Source organism: Ammodytes marinus (assembly GCF_949987685.1).
Source record: "Ammodytes marinus genome assembly, chromosome: 12".
NCBI classification, from domain to species: domain Eukaryota; kingdom Metazoa; phylum Chordata; class Actinopteri; order Uranoscopiformes; family Ammodytidae; genus Ammodytes; species Ammodytes marinus.
The window spans coordinates 13,249,234-13,267,465 of record NC_137216.1 but is presented as its reverse complement, the minus strand read 5'-3'; the positions used below and the strand labels follow the sequence as shown (position 1 = coordinate 13,267,465).

Below are 18,232 nucleotides of genomic sequence, written 5' to 3'. Positions count from 1 at the left end.
TGTGGTCTTTTATTAAATATATGCACTTTAGTTTATTCGAAGTACAAACAGATAAGCTAAAATACATATCAGGTACCAACATTGACTGATCGCTAAGTCACGCCCCTGACATGCAGCTAGCCAATCACAGCGCAGCATTTGAATGACTCATGATTTTTTTTTTCTCTCTCTCTCTCTCAGGGAGGTAAAATCCCTATCCGGTGGACAGCTCCAGAGGCGATTGCTTACAGGAAGTTTACTTCAGCCAGTGATGCCTGGAGCTATGGCATTGTGCTGTGGGAAGTGATGTCATATGGGGAACGGCCATACTGGGAGATGTCCAATCAGGATGTGAGTACTGCCATGTTGCCGTGTTAACTTCCTGTTTCAGGGGCGTCTTTGTGGCGCACCAAACCCCTGCAGCAGTTCTGCAAACTACTGATTGGAAATACGTGACGGCACCAGCAACTTCCACTGATAGAGATGTTTAGTTCATGTCAATAGTCCTTAAGACACTAATGGCACTTACCAAGGAGACAAGGGAACGCAGTCCCATAGATGCAGGAGAGTGCTTTAGACAGATGCCATTGTAAGCACTACAAAGTCAATAAGGGTATAGACTGGTCGCTGTTAAACCTTCAAAATATCAAGACAAAAAACATTGTGTGTTGTTTCAGCCTAATGACTATATCCTGAGGATGTATTAATGTGTTCTGAATGGGTCTTAAAGGGCTCGGTGCATCATGCATTGTGAAATGGTTCCCTGCAGCCTAATTTCATTTAATCTGTATCCCCATTCAGTGAAGTAGATGTCTTTTCCTAGGATGAACACAGCACACTTTACTTGAAGGTCCAAACCATAAGACAAAGCAATGCAACGACTAGCTCCAAAAAACCCAGCATCCTTAAAGATCAAGTATTATATCCAAATGATTTCTTCTGTGTGTTCCACCAGCCAGGGTAAAATAATATATGTAATATAGGTTTCTGTCCTGGTTGATAAAAAGCAGTACATTGACCATATTCCATAAGTTCTTGTTTGGATGCTGATCATATATGTAATAAGAAATATTGCATATGGTATGTCTCCTGACTGAAATGTTAGATTTCTCAAATGCTTATTAGTGTCCCACCCAAATCCCCCTCCCCACAGGACAAATGTTCTTCTATTGTCTTGTACTCACACCCCCCTGCTAAATTAAACAGGCTGCCTCAGAGCCCCCCCCCCCCCTTCCCCTCCTCCCTCACAGGAGCGGCCAACCCATAAGTAAACTGACTTCTGAACTGAACTTTGTAATTATGAACCTTCATTTTCTGGGATCCACAGAACATGAAGCCTCTGTTTTGTTTGATTAAATACTCTTTGCTTGATTGTTTACAGCCTTATGATCTCATTTTTTTAATCACAGCATATCCCATTTGTCATTTCTCATAATCCTGTCTTTGCCTCTGTACATCTAGGTAATCAAAGCAGTGGACGAGGGATACCGTCTGCCCCCTCCCATGGACTGCCCTGCTACCCTGTACCAGCTGATGTTAGACTGCTGGCAGAAAGACAGGAACAACCGGCCTAAGTTTGAACAGATAGTCAGCATCCTGGATAAACTCATCCGCAACCCTGGTAGCCTGAAAATCACAGCCAACACCACATCCAGGTAAACATAAGGGATATTGCACCATTTGTGTGTTATTTCTATCTGTTGATTGTTATTTGTGGGTTTGGGTGGTTGCATATGTAAGTAGGTCTTACAATAACCAATCAGCTCTCACTTGGGTCATTCTGCAGCCTTTACTGAATAAGAATGACTGCGTGTGAAGCGAGTGAGTTACCATCAAGTTTAAAGAGGTACTTTTGAATTTAATTGTTATAGACTATGATATCAAAAAAAGGCCCATAATGTGGCTATTGTTTTACCAGCTTCTTTTCTGCTCCTGTGTATACCCTGACTAACACCTGGCTCGAGGATGTCCACTGGAAGGATATATAGCTCATTCTACCTCCCAGGCAAAGCATTATGAGTAATAGCAAGTCTATGCACTTCCTGCAATGAGATCACAAGACACCGACACAGTAATGGCAGGTTTTATTTTCCATGAATTGAACACAACTCACCATAATAAAATACATGATAAAAAGATGAGGGGATGCATTTGGTGGAAAAAGGGCGGTTTATTTTAGATTTCAATTTATTTCTCTCTTGTAACGCACCTTTATAGAAGCTACATAATTAAATACCGCCCTTCTGCTTGTTTACTAAAAAATAGCTCATACATCCTCAGCTGAATGCCCCTATATTTGCCTAAAACTATTTCGATTTTTCCACCCTTGGAGTTTAATGTCATATTCCTCTCCACTAAATCCATTGTTTTTTAATGTTAGGCCTACATTATTATTGTACCTTCCCTTATGCTTTCCTCCTTTGTCGGGACCACCATTATCTCCCAGGGGGCCATGGGGAACTGGGGCAGCCCTACGTACAGTTTTCAATTTTGACCAGGGAGTGGATGTGGGGGACAGGGGCTGGGTCTGCGGCAGACGGCTGTGGTCCTATGGAGACGTCAGAGCTCATAACATTGACTAATGATTTCTTAAGAAAGTGGAAATAGGTCCCTTGGAGTTTGCATGTAATTTCCCTGATTGGCTTTTAACACCGGGCGAGCAAAGGCTGGCCGACGACGGCTGTAGTGATTTATGAGAACTGTGTGTGTGTGTGTGTGTGTGTGTGTGTGTGTGTGTGTGTGTGTGTGTGTGTGTGTGTGTGTGTGTGTGTGTGTGTGTGTGTGTGTGTGTGTGTGTGTGTGTGTGTGTGTGTGTAACCGTGTGTGTGTGTGTGTGGTGGCAGTTGCACAGCGGGAGCAGCTGCACTCAGCTCCACACACCTCGTTTGTCTCGGGGCTGTCCTGTCCTGGTTGGCTAATGGAGCCCCCCCCCCTTTTTACTGAAACACACACACACAAACACACACACACACACACACACACACACACACACACACACACACACACACACACACACACACACAGAAAACCCAGACCAAAGCCTAGGACAGGAGTAGGGCATCTGGAGGCTGCAGTGTGGGACCTGGTCATAGTTTACTGTCCCTGTGTGTGGATGGAGAGGGACTGGGGTCATTGTGCCAAGGTTGGCTGTCACAGACTAATTATGGCTAACAAGGGCCCAGTTAAGGTTAGAGGCCACTGTCTATCAGAGTGACTTTACAAGGGTGTGTAAAGCACATGAGCTCACAGGTTATCCTGTTTTAAAACTGAAAAATGTGTTTCTTTGTGTCCAATGAAACATGGCTACAATCTAGGTTACTGTAGTACAGCTAGTGCTTCTTCTAAATACATGTCAATCAATATTCATGTGCAAAAGGTCAGTAATTCTCCGCTACAGCTGTAGTTGGTTTAAGCCTTTTACATAATAAACTTTTCCCCCAAGCCATTTAAAGGCAAAATGAATAATGACAAGTCTCCGTGAACCTGGAACAACAAATCAATTGCATTAACCCTCTCTGTAATTCCCTTTAAAAAATCTGTCCATAGAGAATAAAGGTCCTTAGTTCATGTTCAGTAGTAAAGGCTGGGCTGGAAATGGAGTGGAAACTAGAGCGAACCCTTTCTCTGTTGAAGGGCTTGGGATGAAGTAACTGGGATTGGGGTTGAGGCCATGGCTCGCTGATAGAACTGAACTAAGATTTAAAGTTGGGGTAAATCTTGGCTTGTAGCGTCTGAGTTTGGGTCTGGGAATGGAAAATTGGTTTCTTAAAATCAGCCTAGACCAATAAAGAATATGAATGTTTGTACAAAAAATACATGCATATATATTTAACAAAAAAAAATATAATAGGCATCCAAAATCCAAATCAACTGCATGCCAGATATAGTGCACTGAAAACCTATGCCTTTTAAATTAAATCATTCAAAATGCCATCATTTAAGTTATTTTACATTCAGCATGTTCAAAATGTAATCAAATTTGAACAAAATCAAGTCCAAAGATCTCTTAACTAGATCAAAAACTCTAGACTGAAACACATGGCTGGTAATATGAATTGAGAGTTCAGAGTAAGCAGCACCATTCAATGCATGACTGGATTCAAATCAAAATGTCACACTTCAATCCATTTAGGTTAATAGCTTCCCTTACAAGCACCTGAGTACAGTCTTGATTAAAACTACACCATATCCATCACATCCAACAGAGGAAATGCCAAAAATCAAAAATTCTACTAAAAGTCATAATATCGGGCCTAGGTAGGGGATATTTCTCCCACTCTGTCCTTGTATAAAGGACAGAGTGGGAGAGTGTTCAAGCCCTTCTCCTGATCCACCCTTGAGATCTATAAAAACTAGAGACTACTCCGCCCTGGTTATTCGGAGGTCAATATAATGAACGATAGAGCCGAAAAAAGAGGATGGGAAATGAAAGCGAAAAGGGGGAGAGGGGGTTTGGGCAACATACTTTGTTCTGTATTTATATGTCCTTCTGTTTGGAGCGGGTGTTGTTTACATTCATATATAAGTGTTCAGTCCGCAAGGTTTTTTTTTTTCTTTTTTTCAAACCCATTCCCACCCTCAGGCATATTTCGTCTTTTTGCTTTTATTTTCCCCATCTTCACATCCCTCCGTCTCTTGAGTTGATGTTGCCAAAACTGTAACAACAAAGTAAAACAACAAACACGGTGAGGGAGGGGGATACAAGGTCATCTACAGTTTATCTCTCCGAAGAGACAGGAGAGATGATATGAGATGAGAGGAGAAAAAAGTAGTACAGGAGAAGGGGGGATCAATAAATCTGCAACAACAACAAAAAAAAAGCTCAACATCCTCAATCCTAAGAGCCTAAAAAGTAAGAATCTAAGACATGTTGGATAAAGTTCTGTTTTTGGCCCAACTTTGTTTGTTTTTTAGCATATGTATGCACTGGAAAAGTCAGTCATTACCACTATAGAAACTACAGTTTTCTTTTGCATTTCCGTTTCTTCGGTTTCTAAAACGATGTTGGCTGTCCTTAAAGGAAAACTTACACACTTCCTTCTTTTCCCCTCAAGCAAACCACCCCCACCTCCCAGCCCCCCCCCCAAATCCCTTCTTCTCCTACAACCCAGTCTCTTCGGGGGGTCCTGGGGGGCCCTCAGCATTTTGACAGGGCCTCTGATCTGGCAGGAAAAGACTCAATCATTGTAACAACACCCACTCCACTGCCTCAAATGCATCCCTTTTTCTCTAGCCTTTTTCCTGTCTCTGTTTGAGATGTCATCTCGCTTTTTTCCTCTCTCTACATCTTCCTCTTGGTTGGCTTTTTGTCAATGCTGCTTGTTGGCAGCTTGGTGATTTTCTATTGTAACGTTGCTTTGACTCTATTTTGTTTCTTCATATCACAATATATTGCATCAGCATGAGGTGTACAGAGTATTTCCAGTCTGGCCGTGCAATATTCTACCTCACATCTACAACAAGAGGGAAAAACAACACAACAACTAGTTTGCTTGTGAAAATAATTTGAGTTACCTTTATTCACTATAGGAGCATAAATAAAGCATATAGAAACATATCACTCCACCTTCATACTTGTATGTGTTGTTATGAAATAAGATAATGAGTTAGTTAAAATTGAGGAAAAACTAAATGATTTGTAGTATGAGGATCCTCCACTGCTTAAAAATACTTATAATTTTTAATTGAATAGAGATGCAACTAATTACATAACCTAATTATACATACATTCCGTTACAATTCCAATGCCATTTCTACAATACAAAAGTGGCTTCATTGCAGAAAATCCATATAATCAAAACTATTCTGTGTTTCATTGAAGTTTTTTTTTGTTAAGCAGCTTTATTGAATTACAAGTTTCCTATTTCCCTGAGGGTAGCCTAACCGTGGGTAATATTTCCCAGATTGTCACACGCGTAAACACACACAGTGGCTCCGAACCTCCCTGCCAATCCAAATCAGTCGGGCGGAGGTGGACTTCCTGCTATTCTAATGAGTTTATTTACAAGGCTTTGAATTGTATACCCAGGGGGAGATCTACCAATTTTTTTTGGCCCCGTCCTGCCTTTGTTTGCAAGGCTCTATTCCCATGTGTGTGTGTGTGTGTGTGTGTGTGTATGTGTGTGTGTGTGTTTTGTGTGTCTGTGTCTTGACGCAGGTGCCTTTTTTTTTCTACTCCCCGAGACAGGTGCAGCATGTCCTTTTGTAGAAACGTAGAATGCCTTTGCAAGCAAGTTTTAAATGCCACTCACAAATCAAGCCAAAAACGCACACAATGCTCTAACTGATCCCGTATTCACATATTGTTGCACCGATCGTTGTGTTTTGAGTCCAAGTTTTGACCTGTGTGGATTGACCTGCTTTTTCCCCATTTCCTGCCTTGATGTGATCAGGTTTTACAACAGCAAAGTGAAGCCCATTTGTATAAGAGGCAGCATCAGTAGTGACATCAGAGATCACACACTGATAGAGAAAATGGCTTTTTCATTTTCAGCCCCCTCCACACTCTCATCTTTTTTTTTGCTCTCTGGAAGTCTCTCTACATCTCTCGTCCTCCCTCTCTTCCTCCATCTTTGCCAAACATCAATCAGAGCGAGTCAGAACAGTGCCTGCAGCCTTTCCTTCACCCTCCACTGTTGACTGAGCACTCTAAAGCCCAACGCAGTGCATTTAATTTGATTTGATCCAATTGAAACCATCAAGTCTAATCAAATCCAATGTTGCATTTTTTGCAGCACGGTACATGTACTGCAGGAAACGGTAATGACATTAGACGGAAACCGATGCCGCTTTTGTTAGTAATCTTGTTCTTGAATATGTTAAATATATTATGGAAATATTTTTTGTGTGACGGTTTGATTTCCCCCACGTATTCGAAGCCCAAAGGCAAGTTGCAGGTTTACTGTATGCGCCACTGACAAATAAGGCCAATCTGTGTGTGTGTGTGTGTGTGTGTGTGTGTGTGTGTGTGTGTGTGTGTGTGTGTGTGTGTGTGTGTGTGTGTGTGTGTGTGTGTGTGTGTGTGTGTGTGTGTGTGTGTGTGTGTGTGTGTGTGTGTGTATGGCCCGCTGAGTGCTGCTCAGAGGTCTGGTTTATGTTAAGTTATGTGTAGGTATGCGAGCACAGAATGCATAGTATGTATGTTCAAATATATTAATATAATTAACACAATGAATACATGTTTAACAACTGATTCATATAAGGTACTCTCATCTATTTGCCATTGCTTCTTAAATGTCACTGTCAAATTAGATTTTGTACTGAATTCCAGTTTCAACATGTGTCAAAAAAAAGTTTAGGGCAGTGGAGAGATCATAATTAATCCCTTCCACAAGAAGTGCCTGTCAGGTGAAGTTCTGGGTGAATTAACTCCTTTATGAAACCATGCCAGGATTTCCATTTGATCTGTTTCCCATAGGACATTACCAAAGAAAATGTGTTATTTCGCTGCCCATTGAAATTTGTTTAAGTCACTCATTCTCTTCTTTCTCCTCAGGCCTGCAAACTTGTTATTGGACCGGAGCAGTTCAGAAGTCCCCTCCATGGGCACGATGGGTGAATGGATGGATGGAATGAGGACTCTGCCCTGCAAGGAGGCCTTCTCTGGGGTCAGCTACAGCTCCTGTGACACCCTGGCCAAGACATCCACAGAGTAAGACAACCACACACACACACACACACACACTGAGCTACTCTGCCTATTCATGTCGGCAGTGTTTACAGGGCCCCGCTACCCATGGCAAGGGCCAAGAATTTGAAGAGGCTCTTGGTGGAGAACACACACACACACACACACACACACACACACAAACACACACACACTCTTGTTCTCAGTAAGGAGAAAGCTTATAGAGCCCTTACTAAAGGTGTCCAGATGAGTCAGGGTAATTCATAATGACAGGCCTTTAGCCACGCTCTCCATGTTGCAAGTAAATACAGCGGGAGAACGTAAGAGCATTAAAAGAAAGAGAGATAAATAGAGGAACAGATCAAAAGAGAGAGAGAGAGAGAGGGAACTGTTGAGGGAGGGAATGAGAGGGGAGATTTGACAAGATAAAAGAGAAAGAGAGATGGGCTTTTGGAGGAGCAAATAAAGGCACAGCTGTCAAAGAGGTATGCATGCCACTCTCTTTACTGTGAAGCATTACAATGTTTAACAAAGACCTAGCAAAGATGGTCAGGAATGTACTGTATTTGTAGGTGAACTATGGAGAGATCAGCCTCTTTGAGAGAGTCCACGCTGTGTGTGTTCTCTCCAACTCAACCACAGTCTGTCATTGTTCCATCCATCCTCAGATACATTATGCGGTCACTTACGGAAATCTTGGAATACATTTGTCAGTATGCAACTCATTTGCAATAGAAAATACTTTTTGAAGTAAAGGTAAACCACCAGGATTTTTTCAAACAGAATCTTGAGAGGTGTTACAGATACCGAACGTGTGCGTCACTGTCTACACACTTGATTTTATTTCCCCCCTGAAAAATCTGCTCCTGGCAACTAATGTGTTATTAATATTTGTATGATTATGTTTAGGAAACCAGAGTTGCCTAAACATTACCACGGAACTATACTGATTCTGTTGTTTTTGGTTGAATATTGAAGTCAACAGTAAAAATTGAGGACTGGTGAACAGTTTTATAACTTATTGTGATTTATTTTTTATCAGTGTCGAACTGCAGACTTGTCCTCTGTTTTTGCTGCTTTCCCTGCCTTTCTTTCTAGCTCTGTTGGCCTGCTGAGGGTTTAATTGGTGTGGAATGTGACCGGGTAAATAATTGGACATTTTTAATCATGGCGATCAAAGCAGCCCTTCACTGAGGTGATGGCAGCTGCGCGGCCAGTCGGGAAGTGGTGGTTAGTCAGTCCGGTCAATAACTTACCAGTCATTTACAGTGATGGGAAAGCAATTTGTAATGTGGGTCCTTTATAAATAATGGTGAATCATGGAGTCAATGTCACCAGTTTAGCAGTAAGGGCTTTTAAATGTAATACAAATACTGGATAATCTTCAACAAAGGCATCTTCCCAGATTATCAACTGTAAATTACAATGACAGGTTACTGAAATGTATTAATTAATTTCCTAGAAATATCATAAGGGGACAATTAGGAAGGTGTGAGGAGATGCGTTATAGCAGAGCCTCCCAAGGAACAAGCTAGGCAAAGTTCAGCTTTGGCTCATTTCTCCAGACAATAATGTTGGGTGGTAATAATAATAATACAACTTTTAATTTGGATTTCTCACTTATTACCTACACTAATTGCTCCATTGTATTTATGTTTCTTTTCACAAGTGTACTACAAAATAATATAGCAATTATTTTTCTTGAACTTTCTCATGTCATGTGATCAATCGATACATTTAATCAATGAAAAGTTGTATTCAGTCAACATCTTGCAAAAAAAATAAAAATCTTAAACTGCAGACAAGGTGGAAATACACATTGAGTAAAGACAAAATACAGCAAAGATAATCTTCAAGGGAGTAACCTCACACAGATATTATATTGAGCTATGATGCTTTTTCTGTAGCTCGATTGTAAATTGGATCACTGCAGTGTTAATCCACTCAAGGCTGAGGCTAAGGCATCCAAAGCTAGCTCAGCTACAAGGCTAGCAGCCTTGGCTGGGACTCTTCATTGCCCCAGTATAGATTTCTCTATTGATTTGCACAGTCTTAATCTAGTCCTTGATATTCAGCTCAAGGCCTGGCAATGCTTTGACCTCTGAAGAACAGTAATCATACTTGGCTGCAGTGTGCTGACTCATCTGCCGGAGTAATTGAAGTCCTTCTTTTCTGAGAATGGATTCACTTGGAAATAGTGGATTATTTAAGACCATTTTTTTCATCTTGACAGTATATGAAAGGTTCAGTCCAGGTATATGATTGAGACAGTGATAAACTTTCCTGAACTGAGTTAAACTGCAAACAAAACAAAAACTGCCTAAATGAACTCTAAAGAGACAAAACACTGACAAGTTTTATACAACCACATATTGTAAAGTATATACACAGCCTTTGTGCGTATTTGAATCACAACTGACCCATCAACCCTAACCCGATCCAGCATCAACTTTAACTTAGCAATTCAAAATGTAACACAACAGAGGATACACTTTCCTCTGCCATTATGTATTCATACAGTGATTCAGTGGTTAAAGGTGGTCCATTTCAGGTCACGGAAACAACAGAATGTACCACGTTGAAGACAAAAATAACCTGCAGAAGTTTTGTTTTGAAATGATGGAAATTGCTGACCTAATACTTTGACATGCTTTTTGTCACTGTCTATTTTAGATGGTTTTGCTGAGAAAAAAAAAAGTCAATACATTTTTGATTGTCTATATAATGTGGGGTCATAAGATGTTTGCTATCATTTCCACAGGTATACAAATGACTTTCCATAAGTACCTAATGTCTGGAGTATTTTTTGCTTTCCGGTCATAAATGTTTGTTGTATATATTGTATAGCTACAAGCCACATGATTTGGCCTGATTGTCTAATTAAAATGCACTTCAGGTACCATTCTAGAGAAAGCACATAGGTATTCCATTGTAATGTGTTAATGTTGCCTGGCGTGGCTGTGTCTCAGTAGAGTGGTTCTGACGGAGGTCCACGACACACCGGCCACGTGCCCGGAATGGGAGCCTTCCATGGGGATCACCACACTCTAACGCCCAGCCCCTCTCCGCCTCCTCACGCTCTGGATGGTGGGTGGAGGACCAAGACCTAAATAGGCCCCCAGTAACCTACCTCCAGAACCACTGATGGGCTCTCACTTGTCGGACTTTTAAATGGATAGTTAGTTAGATTTTTCAGTATTTAGTCTTATTAGCTGCACAATTTACCCACTGGCTCCTAAACAGAAAAAACACCGTTATAGTGACTGGTAATGTTCATTTATAGTATGTATATAAACTTAATACAGGAAATGAAGGAACATTTAGAAAGATTAGAATGTGTATTAAAATGCTGTAAAAGCTGCTACATCATTCATAGCATTTGATGTTTGAAAATGAATAAGATCCTGCAATAAAGTGTCTATTTACTGTATGCTTGTTAATACGAGAACATAACTGGCTTCATTAGTTGGTAAATGGAAAGCTATTATCACTTTATGGATCATTGGAGCTTTGTTGGCATACTGTTGCTGTTACTGCAACTAAAGGCATACAATGTTGTTTATTGTAAGCTTTATGGACGTGTAGACCCTTTCTGGTCAGCAGCAGCAGCCAGTTGGAGCTTTTAGATTCCATCGTTAATGTGTACAGTTTATAGCTGTGCAATTACTTAACCTAACTATCCCTTTATTTTGTACCACAAAGCGAAGCCCCTGAGGTTCAGTTTCTGGCTGGTCAAGATGTTTCCTAATGTCTGCTGTTCTTGCTGCTTTGGAGAACTAAATGCTCTGCTTGCATCGGAATTATACCAACTGTGTTGTGACCCGTTTTGAATAACACTAAAATGTCTTAATAATGGCCGAAAGTGTTTGTTGTAGTAATGCCACCACTCTCACTGCAACTACACTGCTTCTACTAATACAATGCCTGTGTCATTCCTACAAGATGGATGCAGATACGATAAGTTATCATTAGCAAACTCTGTGACTTCTTGTGTACAGTAATGTCAACAATGTAATTGTTTTTCCAGGATGCTCTTACTGTATGTTTTATGGGCTGTATGTTTTAACTGAGCTGACTAACTACTGTGTGTTTTTGATGTGTGTGATGCATAACATGAAACTGATCCTGTTGCACAAATGGTCTTTTCTTACACTTAAATGCATGTAACTAATCATTTTAAAGCTTCTAAGAGTGTTAACGTGTTTATCTTAATCAGAGTGTAATATCCTACAATTGACCCAGTGCTGCTCCCCTTCACATACTTACAGTAAACCCACCATATCAAAAAGAACCATTTCAATGCAATGCAAGAAACTAGGTCTTGTATGGCACTGTGGCCCTCGCTCGCCATTGTTTCTTCCCCTGACAGGGTCATAATAGCAGCTGTCAGTGCAGCCCCATAGGCCCACCTCCCTGTGTGTTAGTGATGGAGAGTGGAAGTAACACCTTCCCCAATAGACCTCCTTCAGAGATGTGGCAGCCCAGTGGCCTTCTGGGAAATGCAGTCCTTTGTGAATGACAGTTGGCTGGGAAAGTGAAGGGAGCAGCGCTTGGAGAACGCCATTAAATGTCACCTGGGTGTCATATCCACCATCACTAACGCACACTTTCCATCTTTTCTTTCTCCCCCTCGTTCCCCTTTTCCACATCTCTCTCCACCTTCTTTTCCCTTCCCCCTATCTCAGGGATCTTAAAAAGGTTGGAGTGACTATCGTAGGACCGCAGAAGAAGATCGTGAGCAGCCTGAAAGCCCTTGATTCCCACACCAAGAATGGCCCAGTACCTGTTTAGAAAATGAACCCAACATATAGAAACAAAGGAGACATGTCCGTCGGCGTGGTTGCTAATCACAGCCTAACACGGTGGCTTCATATTTGAACTGGAAACGGATGGATATGAAGGAGAAAAAAAATGTGATCGGATTCAAACGAGGGCTTTTACTGTTTTGTTGAAAGACGATATGAAGACCTTACAGAGAAAGTGGAAGAGTTGGGGGCAGACCTGCCAGCCAGTTACTGTAACTGGCTGACTCTTCAAGGCCCTCTGTCCCTCCACGTCCGAGATGAAATGCCTTACAGACAAATAAGGGGAAAGTGGCAAGCCAAGGAGATCAGTGAGACCTGGCCAGGGATAGAGAACTGGGAATGGACTTGGATACAGGGCAAGGACTGTACTAGCATAATAAAGCTGGAGCTCTCCAATATATTGGCTATAGGCTGGATCGCATAGCCTTCCCTTTGCAGCTAAAGGGGGACAGGCATGATCACAGTCTCCTCCTAACAGGCCTGCCTAGCAGCCTGTGGAACGGCTGAAATGCCTTGCGTTGAAGAGCACGGCACGCAGCAGCAGCTCAACCAAGATGCGGAACCTTCCTGGACTTGAGAGGTCTGAGGCGTGAGATTTCGTTGTAACTACCTACATTTTACCGTCTCTATCCATGAGAGAACTGAGCTGGTATATGGACACACCTTGACAATAACCGAGCCATTTTACTCCGTAGCTCTAACCTATAGCATTTTGCATTCAGTAGACATGTCACATAAAAAGCAATAATTATTATAATCAGTTCAATAGTCTCATTGTATGGAAGCCATGAGTCTGTCGCATGTACAATGTACTGAGCGCTGTGCTCTGAAGGTACAGGGGGCCACAACACACTTCACATACAGAATTTTATTTACGCCGACAACTATGTTCTATGTGCTCATCAACCGATATTGTACATTTGAAGTGCTGTCCCCCCCCCCCCAACCCAATGCCCTTTGTGTGAAATCTCAGGATGTATGCATTATTCTTTGTGTTTTTCTCTAAAGAGGGGAAACAGATAGAAGGGATGGAGCAGTGCCAGGAATTGAGAGTGCACGAAAAGAAAATGTGAGTGAGACGTTGATGAGAGGGAAGAAGAGATACATTGAAGTGATTAGATCCAGGCCTCTTCCACAGACAAGAGATTTTGTGATTGAGTTCTAAACCAGTTCGGAAAGGTTGAGATCAACACTGCTGATCTGAATGGTGTTGTTGGCCCTTTGCTTTGGGTCTGGATCCATAACTCAATAACAAAAGTTTAACATAATCCTGGGTTGTTTAATGCAACATGTAGAGTGCCTCCTCTAGTTGGATTGGATTTTGATTTATTTTTCCATGTTTGGTCTTTTTCCTGTGTTCTCATAGGGCCATGGGTTTTTCCATTACTGCTATAAAACTAAAAAGGTGTGACAATGCACTGAAAGAGATGCAACACTTCCAACAAAGGATTGCTTTCTGAGATAATATCCTAGTACATCATGTGTCCAGGATGGGATTTCCTAAAGGCACCTTAGAAGTTTGATCGAGTACTATGAAGTACAGACTTGAAGATGTTGGTCTCCTGCTTTGATGTCACCCAATGGATCCCTCAGGGCAACATAGACCCAGTATTTCTAAACTGGTTAATTTGGTACTTTGCGCTGTTGGATGGGTAATATTCAAACAAGAGGCTGCTATCTTTGATCTTCTTCCAAGCACTTATCGTAGTACAAAATATATGAGCACTTTGAATGGAAATGTTATGGCCTTGGCTGCAGATATTGCTTATCTAATGGACAGGGGCGATTCTGGTGCTTTTGGGAAACCCAGCCCTGTTCAGCGTGTCAGTCGGTTACTTGGTCTACCTGTGGACGCTGCTGTTGCTGCTATGTGTTCTTATTAGCATGTACATAATGTAAACCATCGTAAAGATAGCAACTAGCTCTACAGATCCCACTATATGTACATGGCCATCCTTCTTTGTACAAATGTTTGTATGTATAAAAGAATAAATAAAAAAATTGTGCAACATTTTTAATTAAAAAAAAAGAGACAAAAATCATCTGTATTATATTTTATCTTATTTTGAATTGTATGTGTCTGCTTTGTTTTCATTTTCTTCCTTTTCTACAATAAAGAAAGGCAATTATGATTACATTATTATTTATTTGCTAACATTATACAGCCGCAATGTTGATGTTTTATTTGTAGCATACGGTAAATGATGTGTCAGTGCTATCTGTGATTTTGGTTTGTTCACTTACTTTATAAACCTGGGACATCTGAGAGGGCAATACTGTTATGCACCCCTATATCCAGAGCCCCCTCTGTCTCAAGACTGACCCGTGTGTCTGTGTGAGAGTGTACGTGTGCAAATGTAGATGGCCTTGTCTACTAATGTAAAATGATTTGTAGTGGAAACATTTATATTTTTATAATAAATATTCGCAAAAATATTTTCCAAAAAATGGACGATGATAGACCTGCCCCTGTGTTTTTATTGTATCATGAGATGATGTGACACACCAACAAAACTACGTTGGCTTTTTTTAACGGTAAGCGTATTTCCATATGTTTTAAAAGATCACAAGTGGAAGTCTTACACTCATAACTCAGATACCATCTTTTTATTTTACATACCATAGATCAATGTTCAGGCACATCTTGCCTTCTTCAGGATAAAAGCATGCAGTATATGTCTGACTGACAGAAATAGTGTACAGCACAGGTGTTTCAGATCACCCCAAGTTCACAGGGTTATCAACATGAAGGGATGTGGAGTCCGTAGAAAGTTCATTCATAGCCAGGGAAATCTTCACCATCAAGGTCTCCACTCAGCAAATGCAATCTAAAGTAAAAATTAAAAGTATAAACGTCTTAATGCTTAGACTGTATATTATTAGACTAATAACTCTTCAAAATAATATAACTTTTCCTCAGTTATACAGTACGTATTTCAAGTCAAAACAATTCAAAAAGATCAAAATTGATTCTCAGCAAAAACTTAAAAAATTATAAGATAAGCAAGAAAATATACAGTACAAAATATATTACAATTACTAGGTTAACTCAGTGTAGCTTGTTAGCTTAAACGACAGTGTAGTCAAATTCCTATAGACATCTATACGGTACTTCCTATGATTGGTGCATTGGATTTCTTCACCTGCCATGATTGTTTTGAACAGATTTCCTAAAAGCCATGAACATGACCAAAGAAATGCCTATTTAGGTTTCACAATCTTAGAAATAAATGTTGGTATTGAACATTTAAAAAAAACATTATCATAGAATATCTGGGATTTTATGCAGAATGCCGTCATTCTCTCTGGTGGCAGGATGCATTCTATACCATCTATCACTCTACCTGTCTCTACACTGCAGCTGCACTACACTGTCCACAAACCTCAGTCCACACATCTGTTAACCAGCTTCCAACTTCACCAACTCAGCCTCTGTTTCTAATCCCTTTCGCCTCCTTGTTTCCCCTAGCCACATCTAATAAAGTATTTTGTTTCCGGTCATCCATGGTTAAAGTCAATTTGTCGTTTGATTTTAACGTGGAAGATCTGCGTAATCTCTCTCTCTCTCTCTCTCTCCCTCTTTTTTTTTCTTGGCTGACTGGGAGAAGATGAGATGTGTCATACAGGGGGAACGAGTGATTGTTGCTCTGCTGGATGTTGAAAGGCTGACACTATCCAGATGGTCCCAGGCAGATGTGCACAGAGAGAAAACAGGACCCTGCCCTCCCCAATTCGGGGGAACAATGAACACAGTATGCTTGACAACGCCACCAATCCGGTCTTGTTTTTATCCAGAAAACCCTCCACGGAATACTGAAACCACTGGGGTGATGTGAAAGACAGAGGGTGGGCGGAAGTAGGATAGAGATAGAGAGAGAGTGAAAGTAAAAGGGAGGAGGAGGAGGATGGATGGCAGGTGTGGTGAAGGTGTGTTGCCTGTGGCGGTTCTGTCCAAGTAGATTACACATTTTTTCAAACAATGGCATATGATCATGTAAAAAAAGAGCAGGATTAAGCAGCACCATACATCATCTTGCTTGGCAGTGTGTTGCTGAAATGCACTCCCCCTAGCTGCTACAGATGCAGAAAGCATGGTTCCACTCGGAGAGTAATCATAATGACAAAACAAAGTCATGATGTGTAAAATTCATTTCCCGTTTTGCACAGGGGTAATACCGCAATCACCCAAAATACAGCTCTGCTTTTTCCAGATAGCCAGCCAGCAAATCTAGTTTCTATCTGTGCTCGGATGTCACAAAACCATCTGGACACTTTTGCTACTGCGGTTTTAAACTTCAATTTTTTATGAGTAAACATCCTACCCTCTGCATGGGCCAAACCCGTTTCCTCAGGACTATGCTTATGCTTACAGGAAGCAAACGAGTAAAAAAAAGCAAAACAAATTTGCAAGACTTTATTTTTCTCTTTTGAGAAGCTTTTATTTCTCAAATTATGTATTAACCATCAGAATCAGAATCAGAAAGGATTTTATTGCCAAGAAGGGTTTTACACCAACAAGGAATTTGTCTTGGTGAACCAACCATCCATCATAACTGTTCAAATTCGTATCTTGACCTGTGAATGTATTTGTTTTCATTTTTAGACAGCAGGAAATATGGTTACCATTAGTTTTCCAACAAAGAAAACATATTTAGTCAATAACATAAAATCAGCTGAAGGGAAAGCACCGTATTCTTCTGTTTTTAAATTGTTTCTTCGTTGTTGTTTTTTTGGAGAAAGACCGGGACAGTTGTCTCCTCCCTTTGAAGCCTGTTCCGTGCCCCGTATCCCTCTCTCTCTCTCCTCTCTCTCTGTTGCTGGTAAAAAGCAGCCTCCAGCTGTGTGCAGCTGCTTTGCAGGCACTGACGCCATGTTGCAAGCTCCTGCCACTCTGTTCAGCTATCCCCGAGGCCTGCTGTGAGGATGTCATCCCCATAAGATCACTTCCTGAGTTCAAAGTTCACTGATAAAAGACCAGCTTGCAATGTATTAATTATCTTTGTTGCCAAACCGTGTTTGTTTGTGTGTGTGTGTGTGTGTGTGTGTGTGTGTGTGTGTGTGTGTGTGTGTGTGTGTGTGTGTGTGTGCGTGTGTGTGTCTGTGTGTGTGTTTGTGTTTGTGTGTGTAGCAGTAGATTGTGGAGGAACTAAAGGCTTTGCCCCTCCAGCATTTTACACACTGTGCAAGAACACACACAAAGCGAGGAAGTGCTGAGACAAACAGGACCTTATATGTGCACATGTACACTGCAGGGAGCACTAAGCTGTCACAATACTGTCTCTGCCACACACACATGTACACAAGCACACATACAAAGATAGATGGATGTTGTGCTTTGTAATGCCTGCGCTCTCTATGGGAACCCTTAGCACAAAGTGACTCTTCAATCATTGTATTACCAAAGAAACACACAGTGTTATCATCCCAACACACACACACACACACACAGGTCCCAGGACTGAAGTGCTAAGACCGCCTCTGTCACTTTAACAAATGGTGCCATCACAAAGGGACATGGAGCTATCATCACAGCCTCCTCACCAGAAGCGCTACGTTGGAGAGACAGCCGGAACACATTTGTCTTTTAAGTTGGAAAGTACAGCTATAGGTGTGTGTTTTGATCAAGCTAGACCCCCCAAGTAAATCCACAGTCAACAAGGTGTCTAAAGTGCTATATGAACTTGCAAGGAAAACTGTGTTTGCGTGTTTTGCTACAAGGTCTTCACAAGTTTAAAATCACCCTCAGGATTTTTTCCATGTAAACACTAGATTAACAGAATGCTTCTGCATGTCTTGTTTTTGTATCTTTTAAGAAAGCTAT

At 41.1% G+C, this 18,232-nt stretch overlaps 1 protein-coding gene across 5 annotated transcripts in view; it reads left to right on the top strand.

The window, feature by feature from the left end:
* Window positions 1–14,824, top strand: part of epha3 (eph receptor A3) — a 108,032-nt gene extending 93,208 nt beyond the window's left edge. For 2 of the 5 annotated variants that reach the window (XM_080038284.1, XM_080038283.1), the window contains exons 14-18: window positions 181–330; window positions 1,441–1,634; window positions 7,475–7,630; window positions 10,579–10,693; window positions 12,292–14,824. In XM_080038284.1, the coding sequence (XP_079894410.1) occupies window positions 181–330; window positions 1,441–1,634; window positions 7,475–7,630; window positions 10,579–10,657 (579 nt within the window). In that variant the 3' untranslated portion in view covers window positions 10,658–10,693; window positions 12,292–14,824. Of the gene's footprint in view, window positions 1–180; window positions 331–1,440; window positions 1,635–7,474; window positions 7,631–10,575; window positions 10,694–12,291 lie in introns of all 5 variants that reach the window. The other 3 variants (XM_080038281.1, XM_080038280.1, XM_080038282.1) reach the window with 2 other exon arrangements.
* Window positions 14,825–18,232: the final 3,408 nt, after the last annotated feature.